General features: G+C 49.8%; 1 protein-coding gene across 1 annotated transcript in view; it reads right to left on the bottom strand.

The window, feature by feature from the left end:
• Spred2 (sprouty related EVH1 domain containing 2) overlaps positions 1-17,005 on the bottom strand; it is a 106,219-nt gene extending 89,214 nt beyond the window's left edge. The window contains exon 1 of the mRNA XM_075944412.1: positions 16,115-17,005. Coding sequence (XP_075800527.1) covers positions 16,115-16,140 — 26 coding nt within the window. The 5' untranslated portion in view covers positions 16,141-17,005. The remainder of the gene's footprint in view (positions 1-16,114) is intronic.
• Between the last annotated feature and the right edge of the window lie 518 nt (positions 17,006-17,523).

Genomic DNA, 17,523 nt, shown 5'->3' with positions numbered 1-17,523 from the left:
CAATGGAAAGAGCCAATATGGAACCAGGTATGTGGCTCACACCGCCAACCCAGCACTTCAAGGTCATCCTTGGCCGAATTCAGAGATAGAGGGAATTCAGAGATAGAGGCCAGCCTGAACTACAGGAGATCCTGTCTCAAGCAACGACAGTCGAAGCACAGGTCTACGGGACAGGGAAGAGCATACAGGTACCCACTCCCCCTTGGTAGGATTCTCAGTGTCGGATGCTCAGCTGCCATCTGGATGGGGAAGGGGTCGCTAGCCAGACCCAAGGTTAATTGCTGATTATGACCGCACTGTGGACAGCCCACCAGCTAATCTCATGGTTAGTTCTTAAGTTTTCAACTTTTCTGTTATTACCATCTACTGCTGCCTTTCTTGAATTGTTCATTTCCCACATACCGGGCACATTTTTTCACCGACTTCCGCAGTAACCCTCTGAGGACTCAGAGGACGCTTTGAAAGCAGCTGCAAGGCAGCCTGACTCTCCTTCCTTCCTTTCCTACCACTAACGATGATGCTCCTGCCACACACGGAGTCAGGGAAGAAGCCCAGCACAGCATGGCTTCACAGTGATGTCCATCAGAGTCTTTTAAACGGGACTCCCACGTGGCGCCGTGACAAGTGGCCCTTCTGCCTAGGTGCTATAATGGGCCACCATGCATGGGTTACGAGAAGTAACTGTCATGAAGGAACTTGGAAAACCAAGCTCCAGCCGAGGACAAGGAGAGAGGGGTGGACTGTTGACAGAACAACTCATTTCCTTGCCTTAATTGGCATCCATCTTAGTGTTAATTGGCTTGGAGCTAAGAACCTTTCAGGCGAGCCTAGGGAAGCCGACCTTTGGAGCGGCTGGGGACGGGGTGGGTAAATATGTCTTTATGGACTTCATAAAATGCAGTCTGTGTAAACACACGCTCAGGAACTGTTAAGAACGCTGAGTGGCTGAGGTGTGGCACAGAGGTGGTCTCTGAGATGGCCGAGTGGTCAGTGGTTAGGCACCTAGGAAAACGAACATGGGGATCTAACTTCAGTTTCAGAAGCAGATCTCGCCGGGCGGTGGTGGCGCACGCCTTTAATCCCAGCACTTGGGAGGCGGATCTCTGTGAGTTCGAGACCAGCCTGGTCTACAAGAGCTAGTTCCAGGACAGGCTCCAAAACCACAGAGAAACCCTGTCTCGAAAAAACCAAAAAAAACAAAAAAAACAAAAAAAAAAAAAACAGAAGCAGATCTCAAACTGACTTGCAGGCAGAGGGACCACATTAGCATCACGTAAAAAGTGTAGCTTAGGGCTGACAGGTAAAGTATTCTTCAGCAAGCATAAAGCCTGGGGCTCCATCTAGACCACATAAAATCGGGTGTGGTGCTAGGGGAGGTGGAACTAGAAAGGTCAGAAGTTCAAAGGTAACCTTAGCTACACAGCAAGTCTGAGGCTAGCCTAGATACACGAGGCCCTACATGTACCCCTACACACACACACAAGCATCTTGCAGCACACACCAGCTGTAATCCCAATACTCAGGATTGGGACTGAGTTTATACTCGCTGGACCACAGTGAGTGTAAGGCTAGTTTAAGCTACACACAGAAACTCCTGTCTCAGGAAACAGGAGAGGGAGAAGGGAGAGAAACGAAGGCAGAATAGCCCAGCTGTAAGACTGGACTTCTTCCTCAGAGGCCCAAGCCCCCATCAAGACGACCTTGTCATGATGCTGTACAGTAGAAATTTGTAAACTTGGCAAACTTTAGGGCCCTTCATTACAAATGCATGACTCTGGGTATTTCTGGCCAATTTTGAAGTTTATTTCCCTCAACCTTCTCTAAAGGGAGAAGAGAGGCAAAGGCGGGGAGGGACAGGCAGAGAAGGGGGAACCAGTAACTAGGCAAGGATGGACTGAGAGGTAGACACCAGTGAACAGGGATGAAAATGGGAGCCCAGGCTCAGAAGAGCACAAGGGAACTCGGGATTCCATCTTCCACTCTCTCTCATGTGCTGGTACACAGACCAGCTGGCTGCTACCCGGGAGCTGGTTATGTGGCGGAGTCTGGCCTTGAACTCCTGATCCTCTTTAGAGGAGCAGGTATCCTTCCAAGGGTTGATTATAGGGGTAAACCAACTGTGACTAGCGAAAGTTCCATTTCATGGAACAGAGTGTTTGTGGTGTTCCGATCAAGCTGTTGGTTAACACTGTCCTACTTAAACACCACCGGGACCAAGATGTCATTCTCAACAGGCAAAAGTACTTGCCACACCAGCTGGCGGCCTGAGTTCCATCCCTGAGAGCCAGGCAAATACTGGATGCAAGGGCACATGTGTAAACACAACATTCTTAGGAGATGGGAGATGAGGGGAGGGCAGGAGAGGGATAGAGGGAAGGGAGGAGAGGAAGAAAGGAGGAGAGGTAGGGAAGGATCCAGGCAGGTTGAATGGCAAGGCACAGTGTCACAGACTTGTAACCCCAGCACCCAGGAAGCTTAGACAGGAGAAAACGCTGTGACTTTAGTTTAGTCTGGGGTACATGGTGAGAGCCTGGAAGGAATATCTGACATGCTGGTCTCCAGGGTGGAGGGATACCAAACTGGGATGCCTGGTAGTTTAGGTACATTGCTGTGACAACTTCATGCCATCAGAACGGTTACAGCAAGGAGAAGGAAGGAGGTGTGGCTCTACTGGTCATGGAGAAACAGCTTTCCTTATTGTTTTTTAAACAGGCAGTAAACATCAAAAGCACACAGGAGCATAGACGTTTGGGCTGGGTAGCAAGAGAAAATCATAGGTCGTCACAGAAACTTTCCCTCCATTGCCCAGATACAGAAGCCTGGGAACTTTCTGTGTATTTCAACTGTTTGAGGGCTCATCTCCTCTCTCCCAGGACGGCCATCTGGAGGCCCCTTGCCTCCACTCCCAAACTTCCTGTACCCTCCTGCCAAGCCACAGGCGACACACACAGGAACAGCATTTGGAAGCTCATCTGTTTCACCCTTGCACAGCATGTGACCAAGCCTAGCAATCTGTTCGTGTTGATAGTTCAACATCTACGTGGGCCACATGGACCTGATGGATGCTGACTCCGCCTCCTTCCTGTCTCCTAGGCTTTGACAACTCAGAGCTAATGCAAGTCTCAAACGTTTAATAGAAAGCCCAGAAGGGGATGCGACCAAGACCAGATGATATCCCCCTGACATAGCTCAAACCACACCATGGCTGTATAACTGCCTTGCCAGACTACAATTGATGTGTCAAAGAAGGGACCTGAGCTCGTCACTTCCCAGAACCTTCTCCAGCTCTAAACACGCAGTGGTGAGTGGCAGACGCTTTACCGTTGAGGAAGGATGATGCACCTGCCATTTCTCTAATAGTGTGTGGGCTGAGATGAGGGGCAGCAATATAAAAACAGACAGACAGGAAGCCCTCACAGGGGTTCTAAGGAGGATGCCTGACCGCCAAAGCAAGTTGCCTTACTGTTCTGAACTTGCCCAGAGTACTTCCCGACAAACACACCAATGGCCTCTGGTGAATGCAGGTTTCTCCAGCCACGCCCTCAGTGCTTAACTAGACCCAAACAGAAAAGTCCCATCAGACAAGTGGCCTCCTTGACCCCGAGGCAGCCCACACCCTCTCACTAGTTTTATATTACCATCTTATCACTCTGTCATCTGCCTGCTCTCAAGTCTGGCTTCAGGAACAAAAGTCCAAACACCTACTCTGTTGGCCCAGCACTCGGCAGTCTCCAGCCTCAGCCTCAGCAGATACATGAACCTGCACGAACTTGCAGATGGGCTGTCTTGCTTGTGGTGGAGGCCTATGGACAAGACTGGCTGGCTGGTCTGCCTCTCCCTGCAAACGTACTAGTGTCTTGTAGGAGTCAACAGGCAACTCAAGACCTACAAGAATACCAACTCTGCCTGGCTGGTATGATCATTAAAAAAAAAAAATCAGTTTCTTTTTTTCCCTCTAGTTAAGACTATTTTGCTTGCTTGTTTGTTTGAGACAGGACCTCTCTATTACATAGTACTGGATGTCCTAGATAACGTGTGTGTAGACCAGGCTGGCCTCGAACTCATGATCCTCCTGCCTCTGCCTCCTATACATCCATGCTTGGCTTTACACTTGCATTTAATATGAACGAGAGCTCACCAGGACTTTGCGCATGCCGGGCAAGTGCTCTATCACTGAGTTACACTCTCAACCAAAAGGTCTGTTTTGTTTTAAAGATTTGTGTGTGTGTGTGTGTGTGTGTGTGTGTGTGTCCCTGCATGAAGTTTATGTGCACTACATGCTTGCATGAGCCCAAGGAGGCCAGAAGAGGAGGTAAGAGCACCTGGAACTAGAGTTGTGCTGGGGACTGAACCCGGGTGTTCTGCAAAAGCAGTGAGCACTCTTAGCTACTAAGCCATTCTCCAGTCCTAGCTTTTGGTTTTTTTAAATGGGGCCGCATTATAGCACCTGCCTCTAGAAGAGCCCTGCAATGTTATTTTATCATCTAAGGACCTACATAATCATACCTAAAGCCACACAGCAGGTTAGTGGCAAAAAGGGGGTGGGGGTATCTAAACGTCCTGAATCCCAGAACTCATTACATATGGCAACCTGTCTTCTTTACTATTTGGAATCCATTTAAACTTTTAGAGTTGGGGCAGCCTCTCCTCTGCTATAGAAAGAACTGCACAGAAAAGGCATTGTGTTTAATGACTGCAAGTGTGAGGAGATGGGCCAAGCCGAGCGATGCATGATTCACTCCTAATTCCTCCTGCTTTAAGGAGGCCTAACTTTTCGCCTTGTCTGTAGGGAAGATGTACTGGCTCATGATCAACACCATGGTCATGGCTCACGGACAACACAATGGTCATGGTTGAGGGTCACCACGGCAATCATGGCTCATGGTCAACATGATGGTCATGGCTGAGGGTCAACACGACGGTCATGGTTGAGGGTCACCACCATGGTCATGGTCATGGCAAGCAACACTTAGGTGACATAAGGAATGCCAGCTACTTGTAAAAAAAACTGGGTAGTTAGTCAATTCAAGACTTGCAGCTTAGGGCTGGTCAGATGGCTCCGTAGGTAAAGTCGCCTGCTCTGAGTCTCATGACCTGAGTTCAACCCCTAGGACCCACATGGGTCAAACAAGAAATCCCCAGAGTTGTCCTCTGACCACCACATGCACACAGTGTGCACACATGTCCACAGATAGGCACACACAAAACCAACACCAATTTTAAAAGATGCACAGGAGCTGGAGAGACAGCCGTTAGGACCCAAGACCATTTCCCAGCACCCAAGTTGGGCTGCTCACAACTCCAGCTCCAGGGAATGACACCCTTTTCTGGCCTCCTCGGGAACGTGCATTCCCATACACATATCCACATACACATATACACATAGTTAAAAAAAATACACAATCTTTTCAAAAAAGTTCTACACGAGACTTCCTGGGAATGGGCCTTAGGCCTTACTCACAATCCTCTGAAAGAAAACTATGGCAGACTATTAAACCACAGGGTCCCAATCTCCCTGCAGAAGAACTGCAGGCTTGCATGTTTTTAGTACTTCTTCTGGGGGAGACAAAGAATTTCTCACTTATTTTAGCCTTCTGGTCTATTCTTAGAGCTGCAGCAGCCAGGTCCATGTATAGCCCTCCCGACTCCAATTCATATTCCAGTCTCTTTCCATTCTCACCAGGAATCATCTCCAAAGAGTAAGAACTGACAAGTGACGGATCATTTACATTTTAACCCTATTCAGATTTAGGTAAATGGTTTAATATGCATGCTAATATTCCATCATTATTCCAATTAAGGAAAACTATTATGTTAAAGTGTTTAATCAGGAGAATTAGGGAGAACGGCAGACACCTAAAATTAACCTCTAATAGTCTTGACAGTCATCCCATTTAAATGCTTGGCTCTAAGCAGCTCTCACTTAAGATTTCTGCTTAGGCACACAGGGATTCCTGATAAGACCTAAAGGCAATTCATTTCCTAACAAGACTGCTGTCTAAAAGAATAAACTAAAAGGGCCGCAATTTAAATACAATCAAAGCCCCAAGCAGTCACATGGCAGGAGATTTAAACATCATCATCTTGATCCCCAGCAACAACAATGCTATTCGCATCAGAAACAACACAACCACTTCCTCTTTCTCTGACCTTCTCTGTTTAATTATTTCCTGTGATTTCTTCTAGGCCTGAGCGTGCATGCTTCCCAGGGCCAGCAGGCTTTCCGTACATGACTGATTTCCCTGGAAGGTGCACAGTGCCAGCTGCCTGGTAGGATACTGCACAGCTGGGGGACTTTGCATGCCTAAGTGATGGATTTCTTGGGGCTCCTGGCATTCACAGAGAACTTTCCTGGGTTGTTTGTTTGTTTGATACTTTTTTGAGACTGGGTTTCTCTATGTAGCCCTGGCTGTCCTGGAACTCAGAGAGAGCTGCCTGCCTCTGCCCCAGAATGTTGGGATTAAAGGTGAGGACAACCATGCCAGGCTTCAGCTTTTTGGGTTTTTTTGTTTTGTTTTTTTAAAGCCAGAAAAAAAAATACAAAGTTTTCCTCAACTCATTCCCATCTAAAGTCAAACAAGAAATCCTGCCAGCGATGGAGAAAGATGTTCTTGGTATTATTTCCCAGGGTAGACACACCACCTTGTCCAAAGAGCCTCAACAAGTGAATGACTAATACCATCTACGGTTCAGTACTTATCTTAGATCATACCCATAGACTATGTTTAAATCTTTCTGAAAACATCATCCCAGGCCCCACGGATAAGGAGCCCATTCCCCTAAGAGCCCAGTCCTAGAGGAATTTCTGAAAGCAGCCTACTGTTCCTCCTCAGCTGGTTCAGGTGAAGGACCCCCTGTCACCCACTGTGATCACCCATGCTTCCCATACAGGGTGCAGCAGCTTGTTCTCTTCCACAGCTCCTGCTGCAGGCACAGCAAGAGCCCACTGAAAGGGCTGAGGATAGCTCACTGGCAACGCTAACTACACGAGGCCCTAGATTCAATCCACAATGAGCAAAGAAGGACCGGCGAAGAGATGTCACCTAGCACTAAAACACTTACAAGAGTCTGAAATCAGCTGGGCAGCGGTGGCCCATGCCTTTCATCTTCGCACTCGGGCATAGGCAGATCTCTGCGACCTAAGGACAAGAACCTGGGTGAGAGGAGCAAATCCCGGTCTGGCTAATTGCTTCGGCAGTAAAGAACACCGGCTGCTCCTGCAGAGGCCGAGTCCAGTTCTCAGCACCCACACTCTAGGAGAGCCGATGCCTTCTTCTGACTTCCTCAGGCACCAGGCACACATGCGGCGCACATACATACATGTAGGCAAAACACTTACATATACATAAAATAAAATTTTTATTAAAAGAAAAAAGTCAGGCAGTGGCGGTGCACACCTTTAATCCCAGCACTAGGTAGGGAGGCAGAAGCAAGTGGATCTGAGTGGGAGGCCAGCCTGGTCTACAGAGCGAATTCCAGGATGGCCAAGGCTACACAAAGAAACCCTGTCTAGGAAGTAACAACAACAACAACCAAAGTCCTGCTAGTTCTAGTGGGTCATACCTGCAATCCTAGCACTAAGGCAGGAGGATTGCCATGTGTGTGAGGCCAGCCTCAGCTATAGAATGAGATCTTATTTAAAACAAAACAAAAAAACCATAAATCCTGTTGTGATCAAGGAAGTCCAATTTTTAATGTATTATTAGCATTATTATTATTGTGTGTTTGGCGTTAGAGATTGAAACTACAGTGGCCTTGCACCTGCTAAGCAATTATTCTACTAGTGAGCTATATCCTTAGCCCTCAAGCGAGATGTTAACTTTTCCAAATCTCCCTCTCACCTGTCGGCATGTGGATGCTGGAGGGTCAGACACACTCCACCCACGGACTAATATGCACACGCGCTTACGTACAACACAATCCCCACATGCCTTAAGAACAAAGGGCGTGCTCGTTAGGCAAGCCTGACCAAGTCATGCAGATCCTAAAACAAGCTGGGCCTGGATCTTCAGCTCCACCATCTGGGAAGCCCAACCACGTGTGAGCAGGTGAGAAAAGGGAAAACAACTGCGCAATCAGTCACCTGGGAAGACAAGACCGTCCTCATACCCGTAAGGCATGAGAAAGCCTCTAACACCCTAGCACGAGTTCCCCACGGGCAGGGACCGCCTGAGTCACAGCTCTGACAAGTGGGTGGATTAGAGGTAGGTGTTAGGTGTTCTGTATCCAGTGACAGGCAGTAGCTAAGCCGGTCACTCCGTCCTCTGCTGCTTTATTCCATGTAGTACAATACATGATGTCTCAATTAGGGCCCAAGAACAGGCATTAGAATCTAAATCTACACAATATCAACACCTGTTCTCTAGTGCTCCCTAACTTCCCTAGAAAAAAAAAACTTCCATAAGCAGTCTAGTGCATGCCTCTAGTCCAATACCAAGAAGGCCAGTGCAGGGGGTTTACCGCAAGCTTGAGGCCAGGCCAGTCAGGTACATTAACACGATCTTGTCAGCAGAGAGAGGGAGAGGTGTTTTATTCTAGAGCGTCCTACCAGGGCATCAGAGGAGCAAAGCTCAACAGTCGAACCTGACGTCGAGGCTCTGGCTCTCCTATCCTGGGCTCTAAGGAACACTGAACAAGTCACTCCACTCCGAAGCGTGAATAAGCAGTGGTCACCTGACACTGTGAACTATGAAAGACAGGACATCTAGTCACACAAGGAGCCACAGCAGAAGTGAAGGGGTCCAGTGAATTCCCAACACTCAGGGTCTGCTGGGGGGGGGGGGGCTTTACCCAGGCTACCACACTTCCTACTTAATAAGAGGCTGGTCTAGACCAGTTCAACACAATGAACTTCTGTGTGCAATCCATCCAGAACTCCTGAATCAGAAAGGGGACAGAGGAAGGATCTGTCCAAAGCCATATCTGGAGCACTACCATCATGGCAGCCCTCTTCTTGGTAGTCCTGAAGATAAATATTCTCAGGGTCGAGGTGGCAGTTCCTGTCTGAAATTCTCCTACAAGGAAAGCTGACACAAGAGGATGTCACTTTGAGGTTTTTCTGGGTTGCACCGAGTTCTAGGCTAGTCTGGACCACGCACAGAGTAAGAACCCGTCTTTAAAAAAACAAGGGGCCAACCAGTCGTGGCACACGCCTTTAATCCCAGCACTCAGGAGGCAGAGCCAGGCAGATCTCTGTGAGTTCGAGGCCAGCGTGGTATACAGTGCTAGTTCCAGGACGGACGGGACTACAGAGAAACCCATCACAAAAAACCAAAAATAAGAAAAAAAAAAGGCACGGACTTCGGAGGGATGGGGGGGGAGGACGGGGGACGGGAACGGGACAGTAACACACGCCACTAATGCCAGCACGTAAGTGGCAGAGGCAGTCAGATCTCTGAGTGTTCGAGGCCAGCCTAAACTACGTAGTGAGTTCCAGGCTAGCCAGAACTAATAGTAAGACCCTGTCTCAAAAAAACAAATAAACAACAACAAAGCAGGGCTGTGGATTGAGTTCGGGGTCAGAGCGCTGGCCAAGCCTGCACAAAACCCTGGGTTTAACCCTGAGAACACAGTGTGCAGTAATTCAATGTCATCCTTGGCTACATGGTGAGCTCTAAGCCAGACTGATTTGAAGTTATTATTATTTTTAATGAAAAAAGCATTAACTTCCATCGCATGTTTGCAGAAGGCCTATTGACTGATATGCACGGTCAGGCCACGGATGTAAGGGTCAATAAATTCTTCACACAACACGGGCAAAGTCTCCCTACACACCTGCAGTCCCCACAGAACACAAATGCAAGCCGGGCCACGATTCTCTGAGCCATCAGTGCTGGAGGTGAGAACCAGGGCTATGCAACAGCAGACAGAAATAAGAGGAATAAATTACGACAGAAAAGGATAGTATTACCAGATGAATACGGAAAAGACAACTGACATTTAGCCTGGTACATTTTTATGCATTTATGAATGGCTCCACGGGGAATATAACTAAGAACAAAACAACCAGGTCTGAAAGAATTACTATGGCGTCCACGGAGGCAAAGAACCACGGTCATCATTTTAGAAGCTGCCCGGGTTTAGAAGCTGTTCTACTATCTCATATCTTCGGTCAAAAATACTTCATATAGCCAAGTGTGAAGGCATACGCCTTTAACCCCAGCACTCGGCAGTCAGAGGCAGTTAGAGCTCTATGAATTCGGGCCAGCCTGGCCTATATAGTGAGCTCCAGGCTAGCTCTGGCTACATAGTGAGACCCTGTCTCAAAATACAAAACGAAAGTACTAAAGGCTAAGACGAAGTCAAACTGCTTTTCTACCTCTATCCACTAAGCACAAAGACAAAAACTGCTTTCAGTCAGCTATGCTGTGTGTGTATGTAAAGCGTGCATACGGAAGCACACTCTGACAGTCACGTGTACAAAAGGCTGCGTGAATGTGTTGTTAACAAAAACCAGCTAAGCAAGGGAATGGACTGGTCATAAAACAGCTGCCCTGCAGTTGAGCGGGCTCTTAATCCAGTCAGGATCAAGCATTTTATTAATGCTACTCTGTTTTCTTTCCACGCCCTGGGATACCTGTCAGGGCATTTAAGTATGCGCCTACTCAGAGCAGGCACGCAGAAAACACACCTTGCCCCCACCCACTCTCGTGCAAACCCTACTGAAATGCAGCGAGACACACACTCGGACGCACTTAACACCTCTACATAGTTCGAAATGCTGTTCCATGACAAACTGTAAGGGTTTCCTTGGACCATAGTGAGTTGCTCAGATAGGTTTAGAAACACCCGCAGTTATATTAAATTAGTCCATAGGAACAGAACAGCAAGTAGGAGGGGAGGGGAGGGGGTTCAACAGGAAAAAGACAAAGATGAGTGGACAGCGGGTGGAGGGGGGTGTTTACTGAACAAAGCACATTAAGTGTATAAACTTTGAAAGACTAAATTAAAACACATACACCTTGCCACCAGGGCACTGTGTGCATCCATGAAAAATGACACCATAGACAGTGTCCCCGAATCACCAATGAATTATCTTTAAAGTCTTAAAGTCAATCTAATTTCCTTCAGAGAAAATGAGCCAAAACAAACAAGCACACGTATCCAAAACTTCCTGCTCTGCCTCCATTAGCGCGCACTGGTTTCTGAGGATCCACTGTTCGAGTGTTTGTGTTCGGCCAGCCACGTCGGACCCATGCCAGTATGGAGTTCATCTGCACAGCTGTCCCCAACAGCAAGCGAGAAGGCTCCCCCAGAACCCTGCAGCTACTGCAAACTGTTAATATTGTGATTTCTCCAGACTTCCCTGCAGGGACAGAGATGCAGATTCCACCTTACTACGCTGGAGATTCACCTCTAAGCCAGTGCCACAGTGCGACAGTCCAGGCTTCTTAGAAACGTAGAGGCAGGAGGATTGCTGGAATTCAGGAGTTCCAAGCCAGCCCGGGGAACACAGTGAGACCCCTCTAATCTCCAGGTCTTAAAAATCAACCAATCAAGCAACACTAAACTTCTGGGTCCTCTGTAAGAGGAGCAAGTGCCCTTGACCACTGAGCCACCTCTCTGGTCCCTGGGGTCTCTTCATCTGCTGCTATGTATATATGCCAGGCCACATGAACCCACAGACTTCTGGAGAGTCCTGTCTAGGCTTCCTATCATCTGCCAGAAGCACTGAGATTCCAATGTGCACTACCAGTTTCTATGGGTTCTGGGAATTCTAACTCAGGTTCCGGCATGCTTTTATCTATTGAGCAATCTCCCCAGGCCCAAAACAGCATTTTGAAATAATTATATCCATTACTTTCTTTGGTATACGTTTATTAAGCAAATACAATGGCTTCAGTGGTACTGGGCCAACAGGAGAAAACTAAACAGTGGAATTACTACGTAGTAACCCTGAATCCAAAGAGCCCATAATCTGGTGCAGAATCTAGACCAGAGAAGCCCAGCTATATGGTAAGAGCTGCCTGGCAGAGCAAAAGGAAACAGACTACAGCCAGTAGAGGCGGGGGGTGAAAAGTCAACAACCCCCCAAAGGATAGCTCAAAACTGGCTGGGAAGAAGAGTCCACTCACCTATGGATGGAAAGCAAAACAGAATCCCCAAATGAAGAGCAACAGTGAATTTGGAATTCACCCCAATAATTCAACACTCATGAGTTCAGGGCCATCCTCAGCTACACGGTAAGCACATGGTTAGCCTGGGTTACATCCTCTCTCAAACAAAAATCACAAAAACAAACTCACAAAAGCAGCAAGAGTAAGCAAGCTGTTGGGGCAAAAAAGTTGTAGATCTGCCTGCGGTGTTCCTTACAGGTTTTACTGGTTACGGCAGCAGGAAAGTATCTGAGACTTCTTGTAGCCATAAAAAAAAAAGTAGCATTTTCTAATGAATGGATCAAGATTCTGATTTTGCCCAGTCAACTCATATTTTCAACATCAAGAGTTCTGCATGTAAAGATTTCTTGGCTCAGGGATTTAAACCTGTGAGCTCTAAAGCAGCCGTGTTAGACAGTAAGAGCTGTCTCAAAAAACTAAAACAAAAGAGCCTGCTAAATGGAAAAGGTATTCCCAGCCCTGGGATGCAGAGGCAGGAGGATCGCTGCAGGCTCAAGGGCAATCCTAAATATGTGGTAAGTCCTTGGTGAGCTGGGGCTACACAGTGAGACCCTGTCTCAAACAAACAAATTCACAAACAAATGCTAGCGCAGTCAGCTGGGCTTAGCGGGGCGAAGCTGTACATAATCTCCAATACTCAGGGGGCTGAAACAAGAAAATCATAAATTCAAGTCAGCCTGGACTATAGAATGAGTTCAAGGCCAGTCACTAACTTTCCCGTTGCAAAATTTATGAACTTCTGAAAAATAGACCTTAGTTTGATTCCCCAGGATCCATACAAAGGTGAAAGTAGAGAACCAACTCCATGAAGTTGTCCTCTGACCTCCAACACAGCACTCATGTATGTACATGTACACACACACACACACACACACACACACACACACACACCATATACTCTGCACATACACACCAAAAATAAACTTTTGAAAAGACAAAATTGTATATGGTTCAACATTGCCTGTACTGGGTCTAACACACTCCAATAACAATACCCTGAGCCTCCTCCATCCATAACCTTGAAGAGAATTACAGCATTCTCATGCCCAAGTTTGTTTAACTTCGCTTGAATGTATATGTTTCTCATACGTTACACAAGTTTTCAAAGAAGAAAAACCATGGCAACAGACTGTCACTGATTTAGAACAATTAGGAACCAACAGAATGACTGGCAGAAGCGTGGTGAGTCCGGCCAGGCGGCACGACTCCAGCTGCGGTGAAGCGCCCACCTAGCCTGCACGAGGCCAGGCTCACAAAGCCTGACCATCGCCCTTCACAGACACACTTCACAGCTGGGAGCAAGGTGCTCCTCCTGCATCAGGCTGTAGAGTGAATTCCTTCAGTCACTAAAGGGGTGGTCTCGGGCAAACTACTCAAACTCTCTTCAGTTTCCTCAAATATAAAGAGAGTTAATACCACACAGTTCATTGCCACAGAAGTCATATTAACGACCTCCAGAGGCTGGTACAAGGGCACAAACATGTCAGCGAAACCCTGTCTCAAAAACAACAATAACAAAAAAAAAAAGCCAGCACTCAGGAGGCTGAGGCAGGAGGATCTCTCTCTAAGCTGAAGTCCAAACTGGTCTACAAAGAAAGTCCCAAGCCAGCCAGGGGGTTCATAGTGAAGCGCTCTCTCTCTCTCTCTCTCTCTCTCTCTCTCTCTCTCTCTCTCTCTCTCTCTCTCTCTCTCTCTCAGACAAAAACAAAAAAATGTAAACTCCAGCAAGCATTTCAACAGCAGCGGAGATGCCAGGGCTTCCAATCCTCTGAATCATCTCCGTATCTATTGTCTCAATAGAACTTATGTCTTTTTGGAGTCAGGGTCTTCCTCTTAGCCCAAGCTGGCCTGTACCAAGGTAGCACAGGCCAGTCTCAAACTCACAACAGGTCCTCCTGCTTTGCTCTCCAGTTGCTGGGATAACCGGTGTGAGCCATCAACTTCAACGAGACTTCGAGCAGTGGTAAAACTCTCCTCTCTTCCCAAGACCGGAGGGAGAGGTGTTCATGTTGTTGCCCCCACCTGAAATCCTTTGGCTTAGGCTAGCAAATGGGCATGGATACAGAGCTGATGCCCTGCAGAAGGGCACAAGCCAGACCCGCGCTCCTGCACTCTCCGGGGAAGGAGCCAAGGAACCCAACGCAAGGTGAGCAAAGCTCTCCAAGAATCCCCAACAGCACAGGTTCGGGTCATCGCTCCTAAGGCTACTCCTACGTGCAAGCACGAACTGGGAGCCAGAAAAAAGGATTGTTTATTGGCCAAGTTCCAAAAGCGGAAGGCCTAGCACATATTTCTTTCCCTCCATATTTCAGCACGAAAACTCCCAACTTCTCTTTTCCGCCTTATGATGTCAATGACAGGTATAGGAAGGCGAAGTAAAAAGTCCAAAACAGGCCAGCTCGGGCTGTGGGGGCTTGCACAGCAGGTGGGAACCTCTCCAGGGACAGGTGTCTTGACAGATTAGGGTGGCTGCAGTCAAATCTCCCTGGGGACACACCGAAGGAAATTCCCTTCCCAGAACATCAGCTTCCTTCCACCCAGCCTGACAATGGACACCAAAGGATAAAGGGCCATTTAAAAACAAACCAGGGCTTGCTTGTCTGGGTGTGCCAGGCCCTGGGTGCGAACTCCAGCATCGAAAACAAAGAAAAAGGTAAGGTTTCTCATAGTGGAACACAGATTCTGCCACCTGCTACAAGAGCTCTTTAAGACTCCAGGTCACCCAGTCCTAAGTCACTTCCCCTCTCTGCACTCTGGAGTGTCCATGGGGAGGTGAGTTGGGATGGCACACAAAAGCAAAATACAAGAGGTTTGGAAATTAGTCTCCAGCCACCCACACTCCACCGCCCCAGGTCTCCCTCCCCCTCGACTTCTCAGAGGCTGCTGACCAGCTCCGGAGTCCAAGCAGGCGCCGCTACTACCTTGGCTAATGGCAACACTGAATGAAAAGAGCCGAGGCAGACTTAGGATTTATGAATGTGCAGGGGAGGAGGGATATCATGTGACAATAAAGGAGACCGTCTTATTCACAAAAAAAAAAAGTGACTGGTGGCGAGCTCAGTCATTGAACAGCAGTACAGAATAAGGACAGCTTGGACCCCAGGAGAGTACCGGCCGGGACAGAACGGCGGCCCCGCCCCCAGAACCCCGCAAGGGAAACGCCTCGAACCCAAGGGGGAGTCCCAACCCGACAAGCAACTAAGGCAAGAGGCGCTGCCACTTGCGAGGAGACGGGTGACAGGCCCGGGTCTCCCCAAGGGGCGGCCCGGGAGCACCTCCGACTAAGCACCGAGAGCTTTGTTCCCCTCGGGCCCGCGGCCGGGCACGCGCTCTCCCTCACAGACACGCCAGGAGCGCGCTTCCCGCACGCTCTCTCCCTCGCTGCACACGCTTCGGATCCGCCCCCAGAGCTGCCCCGACACCGGGGCGCGTGTGCCAGCCCACACGCGCGTGCACACACTCATGCGCACCGCGACTCCGCGCTCCGGCTGCTGCGCGGACCCAGGCGCACGGACCCTGTGCCCCTGTGCTGAGCTGAGCCTAGCCGGCCCTCCCCCAACTCCTTCGTGTTTTTATGAATGAAAATGTGGTATGCAAATGAGAGCGATTCAAGAAAACGAAATGGCGGAGCCGGGCCCCAGAGGGCTCCGGAGAGGACTGTGGGGCAGGCAGCAGAGCCGGAGTCACAAAGTCACCATGCACACAAACCCATCGACCCCGGGATGCCCTGCGTGGAGGGCGTTGGAGCTTCAGCTAGCACAGCGCAGGGGACCGCCCCGAGGTCATTCGCGCGCCCTTGGCCCCGGCCACGACCCGGACTCGCAGACCCTAGGCGGTTCCTGCAGCCTCCCCCAGCCAGGCTGGAGAGCCTCGCGCGCAGCCCCGACACCCAGCAGCACCCCACGCCAACTTCCCCCGGCGAGTCCCCCGCCTGCGTCCTTGGCGGCGGCCCCACGCCTCCCTGCCGGGCACCCGCGTCCCACCCGCGGCGAACTTACTCGTCCGGGTGTGTTTCTTCGGTCATTTTCTTGTTCACCTAGACGCCTGTCCCGCGGCGGGCAGCCTGGCTCCCTTCATCTTCCTGTGCGCTCGCCCCCCTTCTTCACATCTCCGACATCTCCTGATTTGGTGGTGGAGGGGGGAGCTAGAGATGAAGGGGGCGCCTAGGCAGGCGGAGAAACGGCGCTCCCCGAGCGCAGGGCGAGGTCTGGGAAGGGGTGTACCGGGCAGCGGACGCCACAGGCCGGCCGGGCGCGGCCCCCGGGCTCCAAACAGGCACAGGGGCGAGATTTGGGAAGGGGACCCGGAGGAGTAGAGCAGCAGAAAAACAAGCACGCTCGGGGCGGCGGGCGGGCGGGCGGCCGGCTGCGGTGAGGCCGGGCCGGGGTCGCCCCCGGGGACCTGGCCAATCAGGGTTCCGGGTAGCGCTCGGCTGCCGGGGGAGGTGCGCCTGGGAGGCGGTGCAGGGCGCCCCGTCCGAACCCCATCTCGCGACTCCACCGATTTACTCCATATTGGATTCTCAGCGCCGCCAACAGGAGGAGGAAGTAGGGCGGAAGCGATGACGTCTTCCCAGCGGCCAGAGGTGGTGGAGTGCAAAAAGCTTCCTACTTGCAACCAAAAAGAGAGAGAGAGACAGAGACAGAGAGAGAGACAGAGAGAGACAGAGAGAGACAGAGAGAGAGAGAGGAACACACACACATACACACCACTTTGTCCCGCCTACTGAGAGTGCCCGCTTCTACTCCCCCTCCCGCTAGCTTCGAGTCCGGGAGGAGCCGAGAGCGAGCGGAACGGCGTGGTTGGCGCTGTGTTTGTCCGGCTCCAAATCCTTGTCTCCGGGGCTCCGGGTTTTAGGAAGCCCAAGAGGGAGGGAGGCGGGAGCCGAGGAGGAGAACACATCTGGCTCCCGTTTCGTCCCCTCCCTCCTTCCAAACCTTTGGATTAAAAATCAAGTGGGAGGTGGCGGGGCGGAGATGGGGAGGAGTTAAACTGCAGCCCGAGAGTTGGGGCTTGGAGGAACGCTACAGGGTGCGGGGTGGGGGCAGCGGTGCAGGTGATCCCTGTAGACCTCAACATCTTAACTGTGATAGAAACCGAGCTAAGAGGGAATTGGACTTTGCCAGTGTCCTGAACGGCAGAAGAGGTTCAGTTTCACGAGAATCTTGCGATTTTTTTTTTTTTTTGTGGACAGAGAACAAGTGTTTTTCTAGCCTGTCTTCAAGGTGGCTTCGAACTTGTTACGTAGCCGATACTTCCCTTCAACTCTTGGTCCTTTTGCCTAAGCATTCCAAATGATGGGATTATTCTTGTGCACCACCATGCCCACCCAGAGTGGGCATTTTTAAAAACTCTAATTTGCAGAAAACAAAAAGGTACATTGGACCCAGATGAGAAACTTTTGTAT

This window comes from Microtus pennsylvanicus, chromosome 12, assembly GCF_037038515.1.
Source record: "Microtus pennsylvanicus isolate mMicPen1 chromosome 12, mMicPen1.hap1, whole genome shotgun sequence".
In the NCBI taxonomy this organism is placed as follows: Eukaryota; Metazoa; Chordata; class Mammalia; order Rodentia; family Cricetidae; genus Microtus; species Microtus pennsylvanicus.
Note: the sequence above shows the minus strand (reverse complement) of the source record. Positions and strands in the feature narration are given on the sequence as shown.